Source organism: Panthera onca, chromosome A3 (assembly GCF_046562875.1).
Source record: "Panthera onca isolate mPanOnc1 chromosome A3, mPanOnc1 haplotype 2, whole genome shotgun sequence".
Taxonomy (NCBI): domain Eukaryota; kingdom Metazoa; phylum Chordata; class Mammalia; order Carnivora; family Felidae; genus Panthera; species Panthera onca.
In genome coordinates, this window is record NC_138341.1 from 89,191,766 (window position 1) to 89,209,684 (window position 17,919).

General features: G+C 35.4%; 1 protein-coding gene across 4 annotated transcripts in view; it reads right to left on the reverse strand.

The window, feature by feature from the left end:
* SEPTIN10 (septin 10) overlaps window positions 1-17,919 on the reverse strand; it is a 72,229-nt gene that overhangs the window by 21,887 nt on the left and 32,423 nt on the right. For all 4 annotated transcript variants that reach the window (XM_078444326.1, XM_078444323.1, XM_078444324.1 and 1 more), the window contains exons 4-8: window positions 17,470-17,665; window positions 12,715-12,901; window positions 9,253-9,414; window positions 7,575-7,671; window positions 6,218-6,386 (exon numbers count right to left, since the gene is read on the reverse strand). In XM_078444326.1, the coding sequence (XP_078300452.1) occupies window positions 6,218-6,386; window positions 7,575-7,671; window positions 9,253-9,414; window positions 12,715-12,901; window positions 17,470-17,665 (811 nt within the window). The remainder of the gene's footprint in view (window positions 1-6,217; window positions 6,387-7,574; window positions 7,672-9,252; window positions 9,415-12,714; window positions 12,902-17,469; window positions 17,666-17,919) is intronic.

Below are 17,919 nucleotides of genomic sequence, written 5' to 3' on the forward strand. Positions count from 1 at the left end.
TCTGATGTTTTTCCTTTTTAATGAGTCACTGATTTCTCTCATTCTTAAATCGTGCTCATTGCCTTAGTTTCCCTCTTTTTTTCTGCTTCATCATTCTCCATAAGTTTGTCCTCTATATCACTGATTCGCTGTTCTGCCTCATCCATCCTTGCCACCATGGCATTCGAGATTGCAGCTCAGTTATGACATTTTTTTATTTCATCCTGACTAGTTTTTACTTCTTTTATCTCTTCAGGGAGGGATTCTAATCTATTTTTGACCCCAGCTAGTATTCTTACTATCGTGATTCTAAATTCTGGTTCAGACATCTTGCTTTTATCTGTGTTGATTAAGTCTCTGGCTGTTGTTTCTTTCTGCTCTTTCTTATGGGGTGAATTCCTGCTGAGTTCTGTGGCTCAGGTTGTGCAGATTGTTGTGTTAATCCTCCAATCAGTTTTCTAGGGGTGCAGGATGGTTTAGTGTTGATCTGGCTGTATTTCATGGATGTGAGATGCAAAAAGACTTCCATGCTGTTCCGTAATCTTGGCTCCTCCCTGTTTTGGTCTTATTTTAAAGAAGCCTCTAAATCTATCAGGCTACCTTCACCATTGTCAGAAACCTCACTACATTTCACCAGCCCCATATTGGATTTGATAGTCTTTGATGACAAACTTGATTTAAATAATATGTGGAATTTAAGTGAATTTTAAAATGTTTTCAAAAGTTCTCATTATCTGTTCATACATAAGCACTTGAGTTGCTTAGGAGGAAAATAAATCTACCTGGTAAAGAGAAAAGACCTAACATTTGTTGAATAGCTGCTAACAGCAAGGTAATTTTCTGGTAATTCCCGTATCTATCTAATTCCCATACCATCTGTGAAGATCAAGCACTAATACTCTGTTTTACAGATAAGAAAACTAAAGCTCAGAAAGGTAAAGTAATCTGCCCAAAGCAACATAGTTGGTAAGTAGAAAGTTGGAAATTGAACCAGGTCAGATTTTTGGTTTTTTTTAAAGATAAAAATGTACTACTCCTGCATATTTTCCACCATGTCATATGGTTTTTCAACTTTGACAACCAAAAGCCAATTGTAAGTAAAGAAACCTGCACTATCTTTCAAAAAGTCATAAAGAAACTCTTAGAAAATCTGTAAGGGAATGATTTATTAGTTAGTGTTGTAAAACTAAGACAACCACTGTTTACTATCATGGATTTATTCATTAAATGAAAATGAAAAAATGGTTTTCTTGCTATTTTAATATAAAATTCTTGCTTTTTCTAATATAAAAGTAGCTTGCTGTGAATATTCAATGCAACATATTACTATACTTAAAGTATCACTGTTGAAAACCAAAGAAGAAAAAAAATTCTCAGAAATTCATTTTCATCAAGAAAATCACTGCAGTCCCTTCACTTGGGATTTCTTTGTGTTTCATATACAGTTCTAATAAACCTGCTGAACTTTCTCCATTTCTGCTGTAGACTAAATGCAAAAGTTATTTATTTCTTGAGAATTCCAAAGACACAAATTTTGTAACACAAAAAAAATCATGCCAAACACTTAAGCAACTCTAAAATACTACAAAAATCTTCTTTTCAAAACTATAGGTCCCTCAAATCTATAGGTCCCTTCTATTCTCTAATGTTAAAGATGATTAATTTGGGGAATAAGAGTGGTTATGTTAATCTAAAATAACTTGGGGATTTAAGGAGCTTTATAAGCATGTCTGATCTAGCTTAAATAACTAAAGATCAGTTAATTAAGACTAGAGGAGAGTATAATGCCATTTACTGGGACCTCATGATAAGCACCTGAACAGTGTTGGGAGATTAGGATGCTAACTATGACTCAGCATAACTGTTCACAATAAAATGTAAGTGGAAAACAAGCTGACGGTATGGCAGTGAAGAATAAAGGTCATCCTAACAGGTTCACAGAACTATTTTTTATTGATAGATATAATAGGGATGGATTTCATATGCCAACCAAATCACAGTGACTATTTTTACATACACCCCAAATTAAATGGAAAACATTGCCCAGAAAATAGAATACAACGTCTTGAAGCTGTAAAACCTTCCTAAGACATCAGGCTATACTGAATTATAGAAGCTTTATCAGATAATTCATTCACAAATGAGAAAACACCAAGAGAAGAAACATCTGCCATGCCTGACTCAAGAAATCCAGTAAGAAATTTCTTCTCTCTTAAGGATGGCAGAGGACCCATGCAGGCAGAGGTCTTCCTTACACTGAGATCTAGTTCCCCATCTTTTCTTGCTTGTTCCCTATCCAATCTGAAATCTGGCATAAATTGAAGAACCTCCTTTGCCAATTTTCCATTCTTCTTCTGATTTGTGAGCGGATGTTTCCCAGACTGAAGATATGCTCAAAAAAAAAAAAAAGATGTTCTAAGCACTCTTTGATTCCGACTGCCCACCATCTATCTATACCTCCTTTTGGTATTGTTACCTGATTACCTTTTGGAGAGCTACCTCTCCCCACTGGGGATATCGTATGATGGGACAATTAATTAGATTCATGCCCACTCTGGCCAAGACGAGGCAAGACGTCCTAAGGTAGGCCTTTGGACACTCTCTCCTGGGCTATAAATTGTCAAGCAGAGAATTAAAAGTCTGGAAATGGTTTCAATTCATTCACTCCACTTCCAGTATAGAATGAAACTGGTTTCTACCTGTTCTAAGCCTTCCCTTTGAATCTGTAAGTCTTGGCCAATGTAGTCTTCCAACTATTGCCCTTTTTGTTTTAGACGGAGTGGTTTTCATTTTCAAAGAGCTGTAAAGGAAGCAACTGGATTGTATTACACTGCTATACTTCTACAGCAAGAACTTGATCCTCAGCTTCAACACAGCTGACCTCTTCCTTCCTGAAACCCTCTTCATTTGGCTGCCAAGACATGACACTGCTGGCTTTCCTGCCCAAGCCTTCTCAATCTCTTCTATCTGCTTCTCTGGCTGAAAAATATTAGAGTGACTCAAGTCTGTTTCCAAGGTACCTTGCTTTCCAGATATACTTCTCTCTCCAGGCAATCTCATCCACACCCATACATTCAAATAAACATCTAAGTGCTGATAACTCTTAAGTTTATTCCTTTGGCCCAGCCCTCTCCTCTGAGCTCCAGAGAAGTACCCAAAGTGCCTATCAACATTGTTATTTGGATTTTTGAGGGGAAACTCATGTCAGCAGGTCCCAAACCAAGCTTTTGATCTCCATCATGGCCATCACTGCTGCTCCACAAAAAAAGCCAGTTCTTCCAGAGATAACTATCTCAATGAAAGCAACAACCATCTGCCTAGCCAATGAAACCATAATACTAGGAAACCAGAAGTCTTTTTTTTAGCATCTTCTGACATCTCTTGCTTCTTTACCTCATTACACCCAAACAATCACTAAGTTCTTTCAATTTCATCTTCTAGATATCTTGCAAGCACATCTAGTTCTATTTTCATTGCTTTTACTCTCCCACTGGTCTCTCCAAAGTAGCTTTGCACACCCCTTTAATACCTTCTTTGCATTATAGCTAAAAGTGATATTTCAAATGCAAATATGATATAACTCCTTGAATGGTTTTGCCTTTCCCTTGGGACAAAGCCCAAATCCTTACCAGGTCCTCCCCAGTTTGACTCCTATCTACCTCTTCTCTCAATCTTATACCCCCCAACTTGTCTGTTCTCCAGCTACACTGACCTTCCTACAAACTTCAAAATGTTATTCTCTCTGCTTACACAGTCTTTTCATGTCTTTCTCTTATTTCCCCAAATTATTAGCTCAAAACAGTAACTGCCTCAAGAAAGTCTCTAATTTTCCACATTAAATCAGGATACCCCCCCCCCCAATATAACATCTCTCCCTTAGTGTGTATTTCACAACTGTGATTGTGGAATTAGTTATTGATTTTGGCCTCCCCTACAAGAATGTAAACTCCATGACAGCCATGTCTACAGGATCTTATTCAGTATTATATCCCCAGCACTTAGCCCAGAGCCTTGCAAAGAGTAAACACCTTTACAATATTTATGATTTTACATAATGTTATTCACTGTTGATTCCCAAATTATTATCTCAGCATTAACTTCTAAGCACTAGATTCATTTATGCAAGGACCTACTGAAACTCTTCACTGTAATATTTAATAAGCAATTTAAATTTAACATGTCCCAAACCTCTCAATTATCAACCATAACTCCTAAATTGACCCTTTCCCCAGCCTTGCTCATATTAGTAAACATCACCACCATTCAGCCATTTCTCAGGTCAACCACAGTGACTAGAGTTATCCTTGATTCCTCTGTCCTCTACATCCCATATCTGAAACATCAATGAGTCCTATTAACTTTACCTTCAAATTAGATGTCCTAAATGTGTTTCTGACTACCTCTACATTACCACCCTAATCCAAGCCTCTCTGGTCTCACCAGGACTACTACAGCAGTCATCCTGACTCTATTTTCCACACAGGGCCAGAATACCCTCCTCCCACCTCTACCCCAGAAACTCTGTAAGGCAGGGTTTCTGTTTAATCCCACAGTGCATACATATCCATTGACTAGCACTGTGTGGGGCAGATGGGAGACAAAGAGTAAATATCTACTAAATGACTGAATGATAATTTTAACTTAAATGTAGATCCTTTGGCCCATCCCTGGAAATTCTGAACCTGTCTTTCTTAATCTTTCACAGATGCCTGATGACTGACCCACCAGACAACCTGAATCCCTCTTTTCAGAGTATTTCAATGCTGTCCCACTTGCTCTCACTCAGGATCCATGTCTTAGTAATGTACATTGAGACCTCTGAATTTTTTTCATGTTTATTTATGTACTTTGAGAGAGAGAGAGAGAGAGAGAATGTGTATGCAAGTGGGAGAGGGGCAAAGAAAGGGGGAGAGAAAGAATCCTAAGCAGGCTCCATGCTTAGCGAGGAGCCTGATGTGAGGCTTGATCTCACAACACTGAGATCATGATCTGAGCTGAAATCAAGAGTCAAATTTGATTGACTGAACCACCAGCTTGGTGACTGAACCACCCAGGCGCCCCAATGAGACCTCTGAATTGACCCTTAGACTTGAAAGAATAAGAAGTAAAGTCTCATCTGGGAAACAGTGGCAAAGCCAGATCTTCAATAGAGAAAATAATTTTATCAGAACTGACCCATAACCAGAAGCACAGCATGCCTGAAATTGGTGAGGAGGGGTTAAGTACATATAATTCTTAATTTATCATGCTACTAAAGCTAAAACAGTAATTAAATCCATAGATAGAAAAAAAATTGAAAATTTAACCTCATCTATTAAATCTTCCCAAAGGTCATATGCAATAGCAGCATTGATTTAACATTCTCCTCCTCCTTCCTTTTGTGTTTACTCTAGTGCAAATAGGAACAGCCAGGGAAATGACAGAAATGCAAATAATGAAATGAAAAAGGAATCCTTAGTCCCATAACAGAGTTTGAAAGAGTGTTTGTCTTAAAGATCTCATGCTTTCCTCCATGCAAAAACTGTTCTGGAATGCTACATCAAATCAAATTTGATGTAGTAGGTTAAGGATTAGAGTTTCATGTTTACATATCTTAATAAGAAAAAAAAAAGTGAGGAATGTGGCAGCATATAAAATTACCCAGCAAGTTTACTATAACATTGAATGCTATAATCACTGAGCAAGAAGGTCATCAGGCTCTAAAATTCTTATAACTATACTGAAATATTTTAAGAAACAAGTCTAATCTCTGACTTCCTGCAAGCACGTTTATTTTTCCTTTACAAGATAGTTCCCTAAGTTTAAGTCATTCCAAACTTTCATCAGGAGGAAAACCAAGTGGTTTTTTTTTTTGTTTGTTTTACTATGATGCACATTCTAACTTTCTTTTAGAAGAAAGGATAAATATACTTTCATCTTTTTCAGAAAAATACAAACATAGAACCAAATAATGAGAGTTCTTTCCTTTAGTTATTCATTTCAGCATGTACTGAGATAGTGGGCTTTTGCCCCATGTTCTTTCTTAAACACTTCAAGTCAGATGAGGTCTTAGAGACCCTTCAAAAGCAAGAAGGCCTCAACTAATCTGAGAAGCACAATAATTAATCATTAGGAAATGATTCTACTTCATGGTTTGCCTGATTTCTGAAAACCACATTCTCCAACATCCTGGATATATAACATAGTATAGTTCTAACTTCCTCTTTGGTTGGCTTCTCAGAGAAATCCCCCCCCTTACCTGAGCGGCTTATTCTCTGGACCCACATCTGTAAAGCCCATTTCCTCCAGTTTGCAACGCCTGTAAAGTTCATAATGCCTAGTATGGGTCTGTTCTCGCAGATCCTCCATGTTTGTACAAATAAGCATTTCTCGGAGCTTTACAAAGTCAGAGTGGTTTTCATTTTCCACTAGTCCGAAAAACAAGAAAATAGCAACACCAATTTTTAATTCCTGGCACACAGTTAGCATTTGTTGAATGAATGAATGTATAAAAACACATTTGAAATAACAGTAAAATGATCAGTTACCTACAACTATTTTATATAAATAACCAAGGAAGAAACTCTTGAAATATATACACTGAATTACAGGCATGTAAATTAACAGACTGGGAGATTGCTTTAAATTTAGTAGGCAATAGATAAACAGGAAAGAAATACATTACGTTATGTTACCATATGCTCCAGTTATTTCACTAATATTTTGTTAGCAATTTACAAAACCATCCTCAGGACATTTCACAAAGTGCTTAAAAAGAGTCTATAACATTATTATACTAAAACTTCAAAGTACTCAAGATACCACCTATACATGCTATAATTATCAAATTCTTTTTATACAATGTCACATTTATGATGCTATGTTTGACACGATACAGAATTAATGAATAAATACACTGAGTCCTCCTTACATGGTCCTTCATCTATTTACAGTGGCTCAAAGACTACAAATAAATGTGTTACTGAAACGAATAGTTTTAAGTACAATTACTATTTGTATATTTTTTTACACATTAAAAATGTTAAGTTTTGTCAATATTTTTATTAATTACAAATTTGTCAATTTAAAAAAGAAGCAGCACTGGGAAATCAGTACTAGTAGAGGTAATCCATTCCCCATTAATTAGCACCACAAGTAAATGAACCAGATAGTACTAATTACTTATTCATTATAATGCTAGATAAATCCTAAAGTTTCTTAATTGCCTGACTCGTTTGTTTTAGAAATAGTAATACTTTGATGAGTGAAAATATGTAAATGTACAAGATGGTTTACTGTGCCTAGAATTACCTAGTAATTAGTTTATGTATCATGTTCAAACACTAGTGTTTACCCTCAAATTCTGTTCAAAGGACCTGACCAGTGCTTTCTACCATCTGAATGTCTTGGCACACCAGACACGAAATGTGTGTGGGATCATGCAGAAAATAGAGAAGCTCTGCCAGCCTCTACAGAGTTGGCTAAAATAAAACACATTCCACACTCCTGATAAACAAATCATAACCCAAAATAAATAATACCTCAGAATATACTGAATGCTACTTTCAGACTGTTAGGTGACATACATATTCCTAGTCATCATTCATCTCATTTACCTTGTACAACACCCCAAGGGTATTGGCGAGCTTTGACCATCTTATTTCCAATTTTTACCTCATCCATACTTCCTACAACAGCAAATGGCAAATGTCCCTGGAAAGGAACCATGATATCAATCATATCTCATATTACTGTGATAAATGCCTAACTAAAACAAGTTTTATAAAAATAACAGATTAGAGAAAATTTACTAAATAATGAAGTTATTAAAATCAAATGACCTGCTATGCCTCCAATTTTAAAACTTGGCAGTGAATATGTGCCAATTGTTCTCTAAGAGTAAATTTTAGGCCCTATAAAGAAAATTATTTATTGAGCATCCCCCACATGCAAGGTATTACGTAACAGGAATACAAAAAAAAATTCTAGTATTAGTATAATTTCCCTCAACATTATCTTGGTTCTAAAAAACAATGTTTAGGAAATTGCACAAGTACATATACTCACACACACACAAAATACATAACTAAAACATATGTCTATATTTAGTGTGTGCACAGATATATGATAATATGAAGCAATATTTAAGTCCAAAACTAATGCTAAATGCAATAAATGCTACATAAACTTAGAAGAGTGAGGGATTATTGTAAGCAAGAAGATGCAACCTAAACCAGAGATGGATCAAGGAGAGTAAGAACTAACTCTGGCAAGGGGAAGATTTTGAACAAAGACATAAATAGTTAGATTTAGGAAACGGTGAATAGACTGGTCTATCTGAAACTGAGGATTAATACAGGGGAAGAGTCTAATATAAAACGTATTAAGTGTTTTGTTTAATATTTAATAACTGACAGTGTCTTAATTGGGCCTTTCTGGAAAATTATTCCAAGTGGGCACAAAAAATAAAATTGGATTGGAAGACAATATAACACATAGGTATTGAGATCACTTCATTTACATAGTCAGCTTTTTATATATTTAAAGTATCTGAATGAAAAATCAGAAAAGGAAAAGGAGAAATAGCCTGCAGGGTTACTGAATGTCAATGTGTTAGGCAGTGAACAAGGACTGTCTCCTCACAACAACACATACAATAGGTATTAACCCAATTTTGTAGGTAAGTTAACAGTCTCAGGGAGGTTAATAACTCCCAGAAGAACATATGGTTAAGTCTATATAACTCCAAAACCCATGACCCTTCAAAATATAACCAGATATGTAAGAAATTTAGTAGCTTGGAGAAAGTAACACAAAGAAATTAGCCACATTTGGTTATATTAAATTAAAAGTTATATGAATGTTTAATATGTACATGTAACACCGTAAGGGAGAATGAGCTTAAATACCAGATTAGAAACATATCATTAAAGGTTTTAAGATTCTAAAGCATTCCAAGGGAGAGTATAAAGACTTCACATGTTTTTAAAGACAGGATAGAAAGGCATCTTCCTAAGGCAATTAGGAAGTATAGTGCCACAAAAGGAGAACCCTAGCCTCGCTAATGTATCATTCTATTTAGGTAAAAGTAAAGAAAATATGCTCAAAAATATATTCTCTTTATATTTTTCCCAACTCTAGAAAATAAAACATTTTTCTATACTGAACATTTGAAAATTCACCTTGTGTGAAGTCTTTTGAGAAGACGCAAGTGAAAGTGTGTTAGTAGGAATGTCATTTATACATTACTCTTTTCACATGTAAAACAGAATTAACATTCAACTAGGAGCTTACATTCATTGAAGCATTGATTTTAGCAATAGTTTCATCATCTGTTGGGAATTGGTATATCTGGACACCACTGCTAACCAATTCACTCATGAGCTTGATCTTAAACTTCTGTAATTCAGCTTTAGAAATTATATCTGCTTTGGCAATCACTGGTATAATGTTCACCTACCAACAATAAAGAAAAAACAAAATCTCACAATTGAGGATTTATTTTTTTAATTCTATGTTTTTTGCATTCAAAACCACTCAGTCTCGACAAACTTTTAACCTAAATCAGATGAACAAACTATGGTCCAGCTCATTGCCTGTTGATATAAAGAAAGATTTACTGGAACACAGCCAGGCTCACTCATTTACATATTATCCATGACCACTTTCATGCTACAATAGCAGAAATGAGCAATTAACTCAGAGACCATATGGCCTGTAAAGCCTAAAATATTATTTACTACTTGGCCCTTCATAGAAAAAGCTTGCCAACTCCTAACCTAGAAAATCTCTGGCTTGTCATTGTCACCATATTCCCCTATACAATCATTCCTACAGATGCTGGCCTTAATAGTAACTCCTTTTAAAATGCAGAGTTCTTATAAGATTAATCTTACACCTGAATTTAGGGTTATAAATTTTACATTTTCTTTTTCAACGTCTCTTATAATTCTATCACATACAAAATGTAAGCAGGAAGCTGAGACCATCTGCTTAATTCACTAAGAATTTTTTATTTCTTAATAATCTAAGCACTAAATAATAAGAGTAATTGGGGCGCCTGGGTGGCTCAGTCAGTTGAGCGGCCAACTTCAGCTCAGGTCATGATCTCACAGTCCGTGAGTTCAAGCCCCACGTCGGGCTCTGTGCTGACAGCTCAGAGCCTGGAGCCTGTTTCAGATTCTGTGTCTCCCTCTCTCTGACCCTCCCCCGTTCATGCTCTGTCTCTCTCTGTCTCAAAAATAAATAAACGTTAAAAAAAAAAAAAAATAATAAGAGTAATTGATCCCTTGGCAAAACTATGAAGCAGGTGAGTTTCTCCTTCCGCCCCTCATTTCAGCAGGTCCTCTCCCCAATCAATACATCCTATCTGAACCCTGTTGTTAGAGACTCCTACCTAGATGTTGAAGGAAGGAAATTTTATGAATATTAACTGAAAGTTTTCATGACTCAAAGGAATAACACTCTTAGCATTAAAGCCCTATCACTGGCCAAAGAGGAAGAAATCTGGGGTTGTGAAGACGGACTAACTTTACAACATTAGTCCCACAAAAGACTAATGTCTCCACAAATCTAAGGGTTTATAGGGTTTTTGTTTTTTGGTTATTTAGTTGGTTTTAGAGAAAAACTTCAGGCTAACTAATCATATGTATCAAGAGAGTGAGATATCAATGTAATTTTCAGAATGAAAAGTAAAAGTCATAATTCGTACTCTATTCGTAAATTTCTTGCTCTTCTCCAATTTCACAGTGACTTACTATGTATATTCAGATTTATTAGTCTTAATATGCTCCACAGAAGATAAAGATTTTTTCATCTACCCATGAAAACTTTCCAGCAATTATGGGCAAACAGCTTTCATGCTAAATTAATCAAAGTACATAAAAATTTGATGCCAAGTTCTTGGTTTCAATATTGTATACTTAGATTGTCAATAAATTATGCCAAGTTAATAACTTATAATTGCTTCCACAGTAAATAGCAGAAGCATGCTCTAATGTAAGTGCCTAACGTTAAGCTTTTGATTGCCAAGATACTCATTTCAAAGACATCCACGTTGAATAAACATATTGCCAAGTGTATGACACAGCTACTAGCAAAACTGAATAAAGCACAAAGCCACCCCCACCCATGAAGCTCCCCTTTTAGAAAACCTGGGTGACTTACCCAGGTAACTGACCACTTGAGTGAGCCCACTTCTCCCTCCCCGTGCCCTAATTCCACTCTTATCCTTTAAATTTGCCAGGAGTGAACCCGCAAAACCCTAGACACCCGACCCTAAACCCTAATAAAAGCAGAGCCCAGGTTCACTGTCAACTTTATTGTGTGGCCCTCCTACATGTTGTGTACCCTCCAGGACCTGTGAGTAATAGATCTTGTTCTTCAAAGTTCCCTGATGGTATCTGGCTGAAGTGCATCCTGAAATCATAGTAAAAGAGCTATAAGGGCCGGCTCAGCCATGACACTGGTCCTGGGAAGGATATCTGTGGGGCATGCTATGAGTAATATAGTTGGGGGAGTACCTCAGACATTCCTAGCCAAGAATATCACTCTAATTAGACTGGGAGGGTATATCACAGACTGAATGCTACATATCCATTTATTTGTATGTCGCTGGGAGGGAAAGAGATTTTACACTGTTTGCATAAGATAACTTTCCATGTCAAGCTTAGGAATAAAAGACAAGATATCAGTTTAATTAACCCTCACATCTGTCCCTTGAGGTAGGTATTTTTCTCCTTAAATTTTTATTTTAGAGGTGAGGAAACTGAGACTCAGGGGGCTAAACAAACTTGCCAAAAACCACAAAGCTATTAAGGGACAGACCCAGTATTTAAAACCGGCCTCTACTGACACCAAATTCTATAATGTTTATACAGATTACATCATGTTGCTTCTGTCTAGCTAAGACAAACTGGCACATGCTTGATTTTATGAGTTTCCATATAATCAGACTCAACTATTAAAATACTGGGTAAATGGTTACAACATCTAATCAGATGAATAGACTATCATGTAAGCTTCATCAAATTTTTGCTAAATCCAGGGGACTGTGCAACTAGTCAAAAATCAATCAATCTATGTACCATGACCTCACTGGCAGCTTTATGCTTTCCACACGGATTTCTACATAGAGAGTAGTACTGGACAGAATGCCCTTTTCCCTGAATCCTATTTCATAAAATCATTAGGCAGGATAATGAAAACTGCATTTCTCACACCATCAAAGGTTATGGGAAAACTCTGGAGTTTTTTTAGAATAAGATAGTAGTCTTCAACCATCTTCTACGCAGATTAAAAAAAATGAATTAAAAAAACCCCAAAGTGAGTTAATTTGTGGATATTATTTTTATAGCTCCCTGAATTTATATACCACTTCTTTGCTCAGATGTTCAAAACTAGCTTTTCTTGGTATGGTTCAAATTAAAACATAATTACTATAACACATGATGAAACATTAGATCTCAACCTTTGTCAATGAACTTCTTCTCAATAGCATCATTAAGTAAAATCAGTGTCAAATTCTGGCATGCAATTTAATCACTAAAAAAAGGACTAAAGTTTTATGTTAACATATTTTTCTTTGCAGTTCATCTTCCAAATTGAATTTCCCTGGAAAATAACCTAAGATTGAAATTTATCAAATGTTTTTAAAATGCACAGAATAAAAGTTAAGATATATATACATATCACAAAGATATTTTAATAGTTCAAAATAAATATTAAAGCATAAGCTGATTCCTTTTCTAAGCCCACCTTGCTGTCAAGGCTCTTCATTGTTAAGAGATCCAGTGTCTTCAGAGAGTGACCTGTAGGTGAGATGAAGTAGAGGCACACATGGATGCGAGAATCGTGGTAATTAAAGAGAGAACGCTTGATCTTTAGCTCTTCTTGGAGATAGGCCTCAAACTGAGCATCTATGTAGTCAACTACTGGTTGGTAGCTGAAAAAATTAACATTTAAATATTTAATACAGCATATTCATGCTACCGTAATAAGATATTTATGTAATTCTCAAGTGTAAGATGTGTATTTTCACCAATTAATAAACAGCTACTATCTATGCTAAACAGAGAACTTTAGTAATAAAACAAATTGTGCAGAACATGCATATACAAAGGTAGTACTTTAAAACCATCAGTATACCCTGTGCTTTACAGAAATAGAATGAATATACAGACTCACTCTCACCTTCATTTGCACACTGCACGTCTGACAAGGATTCCCACACTTGCCAGACTGCTGAATGAGGACAGGCATCTAACTATAACCAAACTGGACATGACACATTATTTGACTGATAAAAGGTATGAGTACTAATACCTTAAAAGATATCTAAGTCAAATTCTATGATTTCTTCCTTCTTAAATAAGACCCATAAGGCATGAAGAATAGCAACATAATAAGGAGGAAATGCATATATAAAATGAACGTAACCAGTAATGCAGGCATAATTTTATTTTTAATTCTAAAAGCGCATCATACTCTATGCTGAGTCCTTGCCCAAATAAATTCTCCTCTAGCTATTTCATTCTATGCATCCTTCAAGATGCAAATCATATTACGTTGCATGTGCACCAGCATTCACATTAGTTTGTGACTGTTCCACTTCATTCTGATATGCTAAATCACTGTCTACTCAACTCAACTTTCTACTCTTAACCATTCTAGTTAAGTAAATCTGGGTTTCCAAGTGAAAATAACAGCAAATAGTTCCTCTGTCAAATTCCCTGGATACCTTATTAATTATCTTTGTAGTGCAAATGGAGTGGTACTTCATACAGCTGAGATACTCAATACATGTGCACAGAACTGAATTCTTCCATGAAGTTGCCTGACGTTTTTAGTCCTTTAGGATCATCACCTCTTTTAATCTCATAGAATACCTTGTTCTTCCCACACAGATGGTAAACAATGTGAGGACAGAGACAGTATCTTCTATGTTCTCCACAACACTTAGTACAATACTTTGAACATTATCAGAGAGACTACTAGGAACACCAGTATTCACTATCAGGAACACTACACTTGGAAAACTTGTCTAAATGTGACGCAACATGATTTCCTCCCCCAAATAATAAAATACTAAAAATTAATTTGTTAAATACATATTTAACATAAAAAAATCCAAAGCTTTTATTAATGACTTGAAGGAGATGAGTAATATGACCTATTTTATGCCCTAATAGCCATAAATGGTCCTCTACCTGACTGTGTTGCGTTATGCTTGTCAAAATGTAAACCAAAACATTTTCTGCTAAATAGTCTACCATTAGGTGTTCTTCCATAGTAATTTGCTTTAGGTTTCCATTTCCAATACACTGCATACTCATTCTTCCAGTGAAACAAAAGACAATGGCTTAAAATACAAAAATAACCTCCTTGAAAACTTCCAAATATTCATAAAATGGTAAGGAATTAACCAGGTCAAAATTGAAGAGAGTGGAACCTGAGAGAGGTGAGCAGAGGACTTAGAGGAGAGGTAGTAAATGGGCCAAGTCCAGACGATGCTTGTATATTATAAGTTTCACTGAAACACAGCCCTGTTCACTGGTATATGTAATGCCTATGGCTGCTTTTGTGTTACAGTGGCTGAGTTGAGTAGTTTGGACAGAGACCATATGTCCCGCAAAGTCTGGAATATTGACTATCTGGCACTTTGCAGAAAAATTTTACTAACCCCTGCACTAAAAGCATCAGTGCTAGTTTTGTCCTGAGGTCACTTGTCAATCTAGTTCTTGAGCTTTAGTTCTGAAGGACTCACAGGACAAGAAAGAAGAAATCAAAGCCCAGGACCCACACAAAGTGGCAATCTATTAAGAGACTGCCTCCCCACATTGAGCTGAGATCCTGAGAGCCTACACCCTCAGGGTTAAGAATGAACTAGAAGTTAACCTACAATTCCTCCTCTCCCCCCAAGTTGTTGCAGGGAAGGTTGCCCTGGCAGTAAATGAAGTAGGGAAAATAAAAGGAAAGAAGAAAAAAAGTCTTTGAGAACTTGAGGCCACAGGGTCTGCCCTCACATATATCCACAGCCCAGGTTCACAGCCTCTTTGATACTGAAAACCTCTAGCCATGAAACGGATTTAAGGATCCTCAGAGTATTAATGCCACAGGGGCATAACATAAGCAAATCTAAATCTGTTCAAAGGAAGGCATCTTCATCTTAGACCTCAAAGTATCTCTGCAAATAATTTTTCAAAGACCATGATACCTACAATAAAAAATAACCAAGCATATGAGAAAAAAAAAAACACAATGAATAAGACCCAAAGTAAAAAAACAAACATCGGTAAAATAATTTATAATCTTAAGTATGCAAAATGGTATTTAAGATTTCAAGGCTAATTTACCAATGAAAAATCAGTTACTAAAATTCACCTTGCTACAGATTAAACAAGAGAAAGTAAATTCTTTTCTACAGAATGAATAAACAAAATAATATCTGATAATATTTATTCATGAGAAAAAAAAGCCCTTACCAGTAATACAATGAAACTTCCTTACTACAACTAAAATGTTTAAAAAAGCAGGGAAGCATAATACGTGGTAAAAATCAAGCTTTCCCTTTGCATCAGGACAAGGCAAAGATACCCACTAATACTACTGGCTATCCAATATAATACTGTACATTCTATCCAGTGCAGTCAGGTTTTAAAAATGGAAGAAAAAAAAATAAAAACTCTCTGCAGCCATGATGAAGTAACTGGGACTGGATTTACTCTCCCACCCTAAACAATTAGAAACTTGGATAAAATACACGAAAAAGGCTCTCAAGACATGGGACAACACACCGTATAAAACTGTGTTCATTCAGAAGGGAAATAAATGAGAAAAACTTTATAATTCCCTCAGCTTACTCCCTGGATATAAGTTTCCAGGGCACAGCACAAGAGAGCCAGAGCCTGGTGGGCTCACCAAGTTGAGGAGACAGAAACAGGAGTTCAGGGAGGCCAAGGCAAATAAAATTTGTAGGCAAAAACACTAAACAGAAGACAGCTGCACCAACAAAAGTGCTAATGATCTGGACAGCAGTTCCCTCCAGTCTTTGGTGAAGCACTAATCTGCATATATGTCTGAGGAAAGAACCCAAGACTATAGATATATCCTATATTATAGTCCTGGTGGTGGTTATGAAACCATGTATGTGTAAAAATTAACTGAATTGTACACTTAAAAAAATCAGTGCATTTTATTTATGCTATATAAATTATACATCAATAAAATTTATTTTAAAAGGAACAAAAAAAACTGAAAAAAAAGATATATAAATGTCATTATTTGGAAATTACACATTACATACATAGAAAATCTACACAAATTTAGAGATGAATTTTTGGAATTAATCAGAGAATTTACAAATGTCCCTATATGCAAAATCGATTATATTTCTATACACCAAATAGAAAGTGAAGTATTTCTAAAAGATATCATCTATGAAAGCATCAAAATGCCAAATATTTAAGAATAAATTTGAATAAAGCTGTATAAGATGTCTACATAGAAAATTATAAAAAAATTATGAAGATTTAAAGCAACATGTCACAGGCCTTTGACTCTACCACTAATCTTCTTCCTCTAGAAAACCCACATAAATGTGCTGATAGGCTAACATAAGTCACATAAAGGGAGCCAATTATGCAAAATATTTCTCCTCTCAAGCAAACTTTAGGAAACTAAAAAATTACCTCTAATAATGAAAATATATGCATTTTGAAAAGGAAAGAGAACAAAATGTTATTGCTTTACTCCAATCTATTTCCCTATTTCATACTTTAAATTTCATATAGATTCTATAATCATTCTTTATAGTATCATAGGAGAAATAATGATATCCTATAAAATATAAGTAATAATTTATTTATATCAGACCTTTCCTGCAATGCTTAATAATGTACCTGGCTGATTTGGTTAGAATTTCACACACAAAAAATTCAAGCACCATGGATTGGGCCATTATATATCTGCCACTGTATGTCTTGTTATTTTACCCTCAACAAAATAATTTCCTGCCTGAAAATTAGTACAAATCACTTATTATATACCAAATTGGCATATGAATAATTAAAATAATTTTTGCTGAAATACACATTTCAATAATGTGATTCAAATTATTCTAAAAAAATTAAACTGGATAGAAAATGTCAATTTGTTAAGAACAAAATATAGCTGAATTATTAAAAAAATTAAAGTCTGGGAGGAAGGGTTTGAATTTCCATAGTAGAAAACCAAATCATGGCACAAGACAAATGTCTTTTTTTTTAATGTTTTTACTAATTTTTAAGAGAGAAAGATAGAGCGTGAGTGGGGGAATGGCACAGAGAGAGGGAGACACAGAATCTGAAGCAGGCTCCAGGCAGTCAGCTGTCAGCACAGAGCCTGACACAGGGCTTTAACTTGCAAACTGTGAGATTATGACCTGAGCCGAAGTCAGATGCTTAATGCACGCACCTCAGACAATTGTCTTAAAATAAGAAAAAACTTATTTCATTACAATAAGAAAACACATACCTTTCTTCTTTGTTTATTTGGTCACCAAATCCTACTGTATTCACAATGGTCAATTTCAATCGAACATTACTTTCATGGAGTTCATATGTCTGAGCTTTAAGTCTAACATGTGGGAAAAAATGTGAGGATTCATGGTCTGCAAAATTAGTATTAAACAGTGTGTCAATCAATGTTGACTTTCCAATTCCAGTTTCCCCTGAAAGAAACAAAGGTATATCTTCACAGGTGCATTAAGACAAATGAGAAAAAAATAGAACTCCCAGAGTGGTTTCAAGGGATCCCAAATATTTCAAACATTTCAAAGGCTGAGTTGTCTATGAAAGACATACATATAAAGGCTGGTCCACTGAGTCATTAGCAGAACATAAAAGTAAGTATGTATGCTAAGTTACTCAGAACTCTGAAGAAAGTACTGAAATATTTAAAGAACAAAAAAAATTTAAAGCAGAA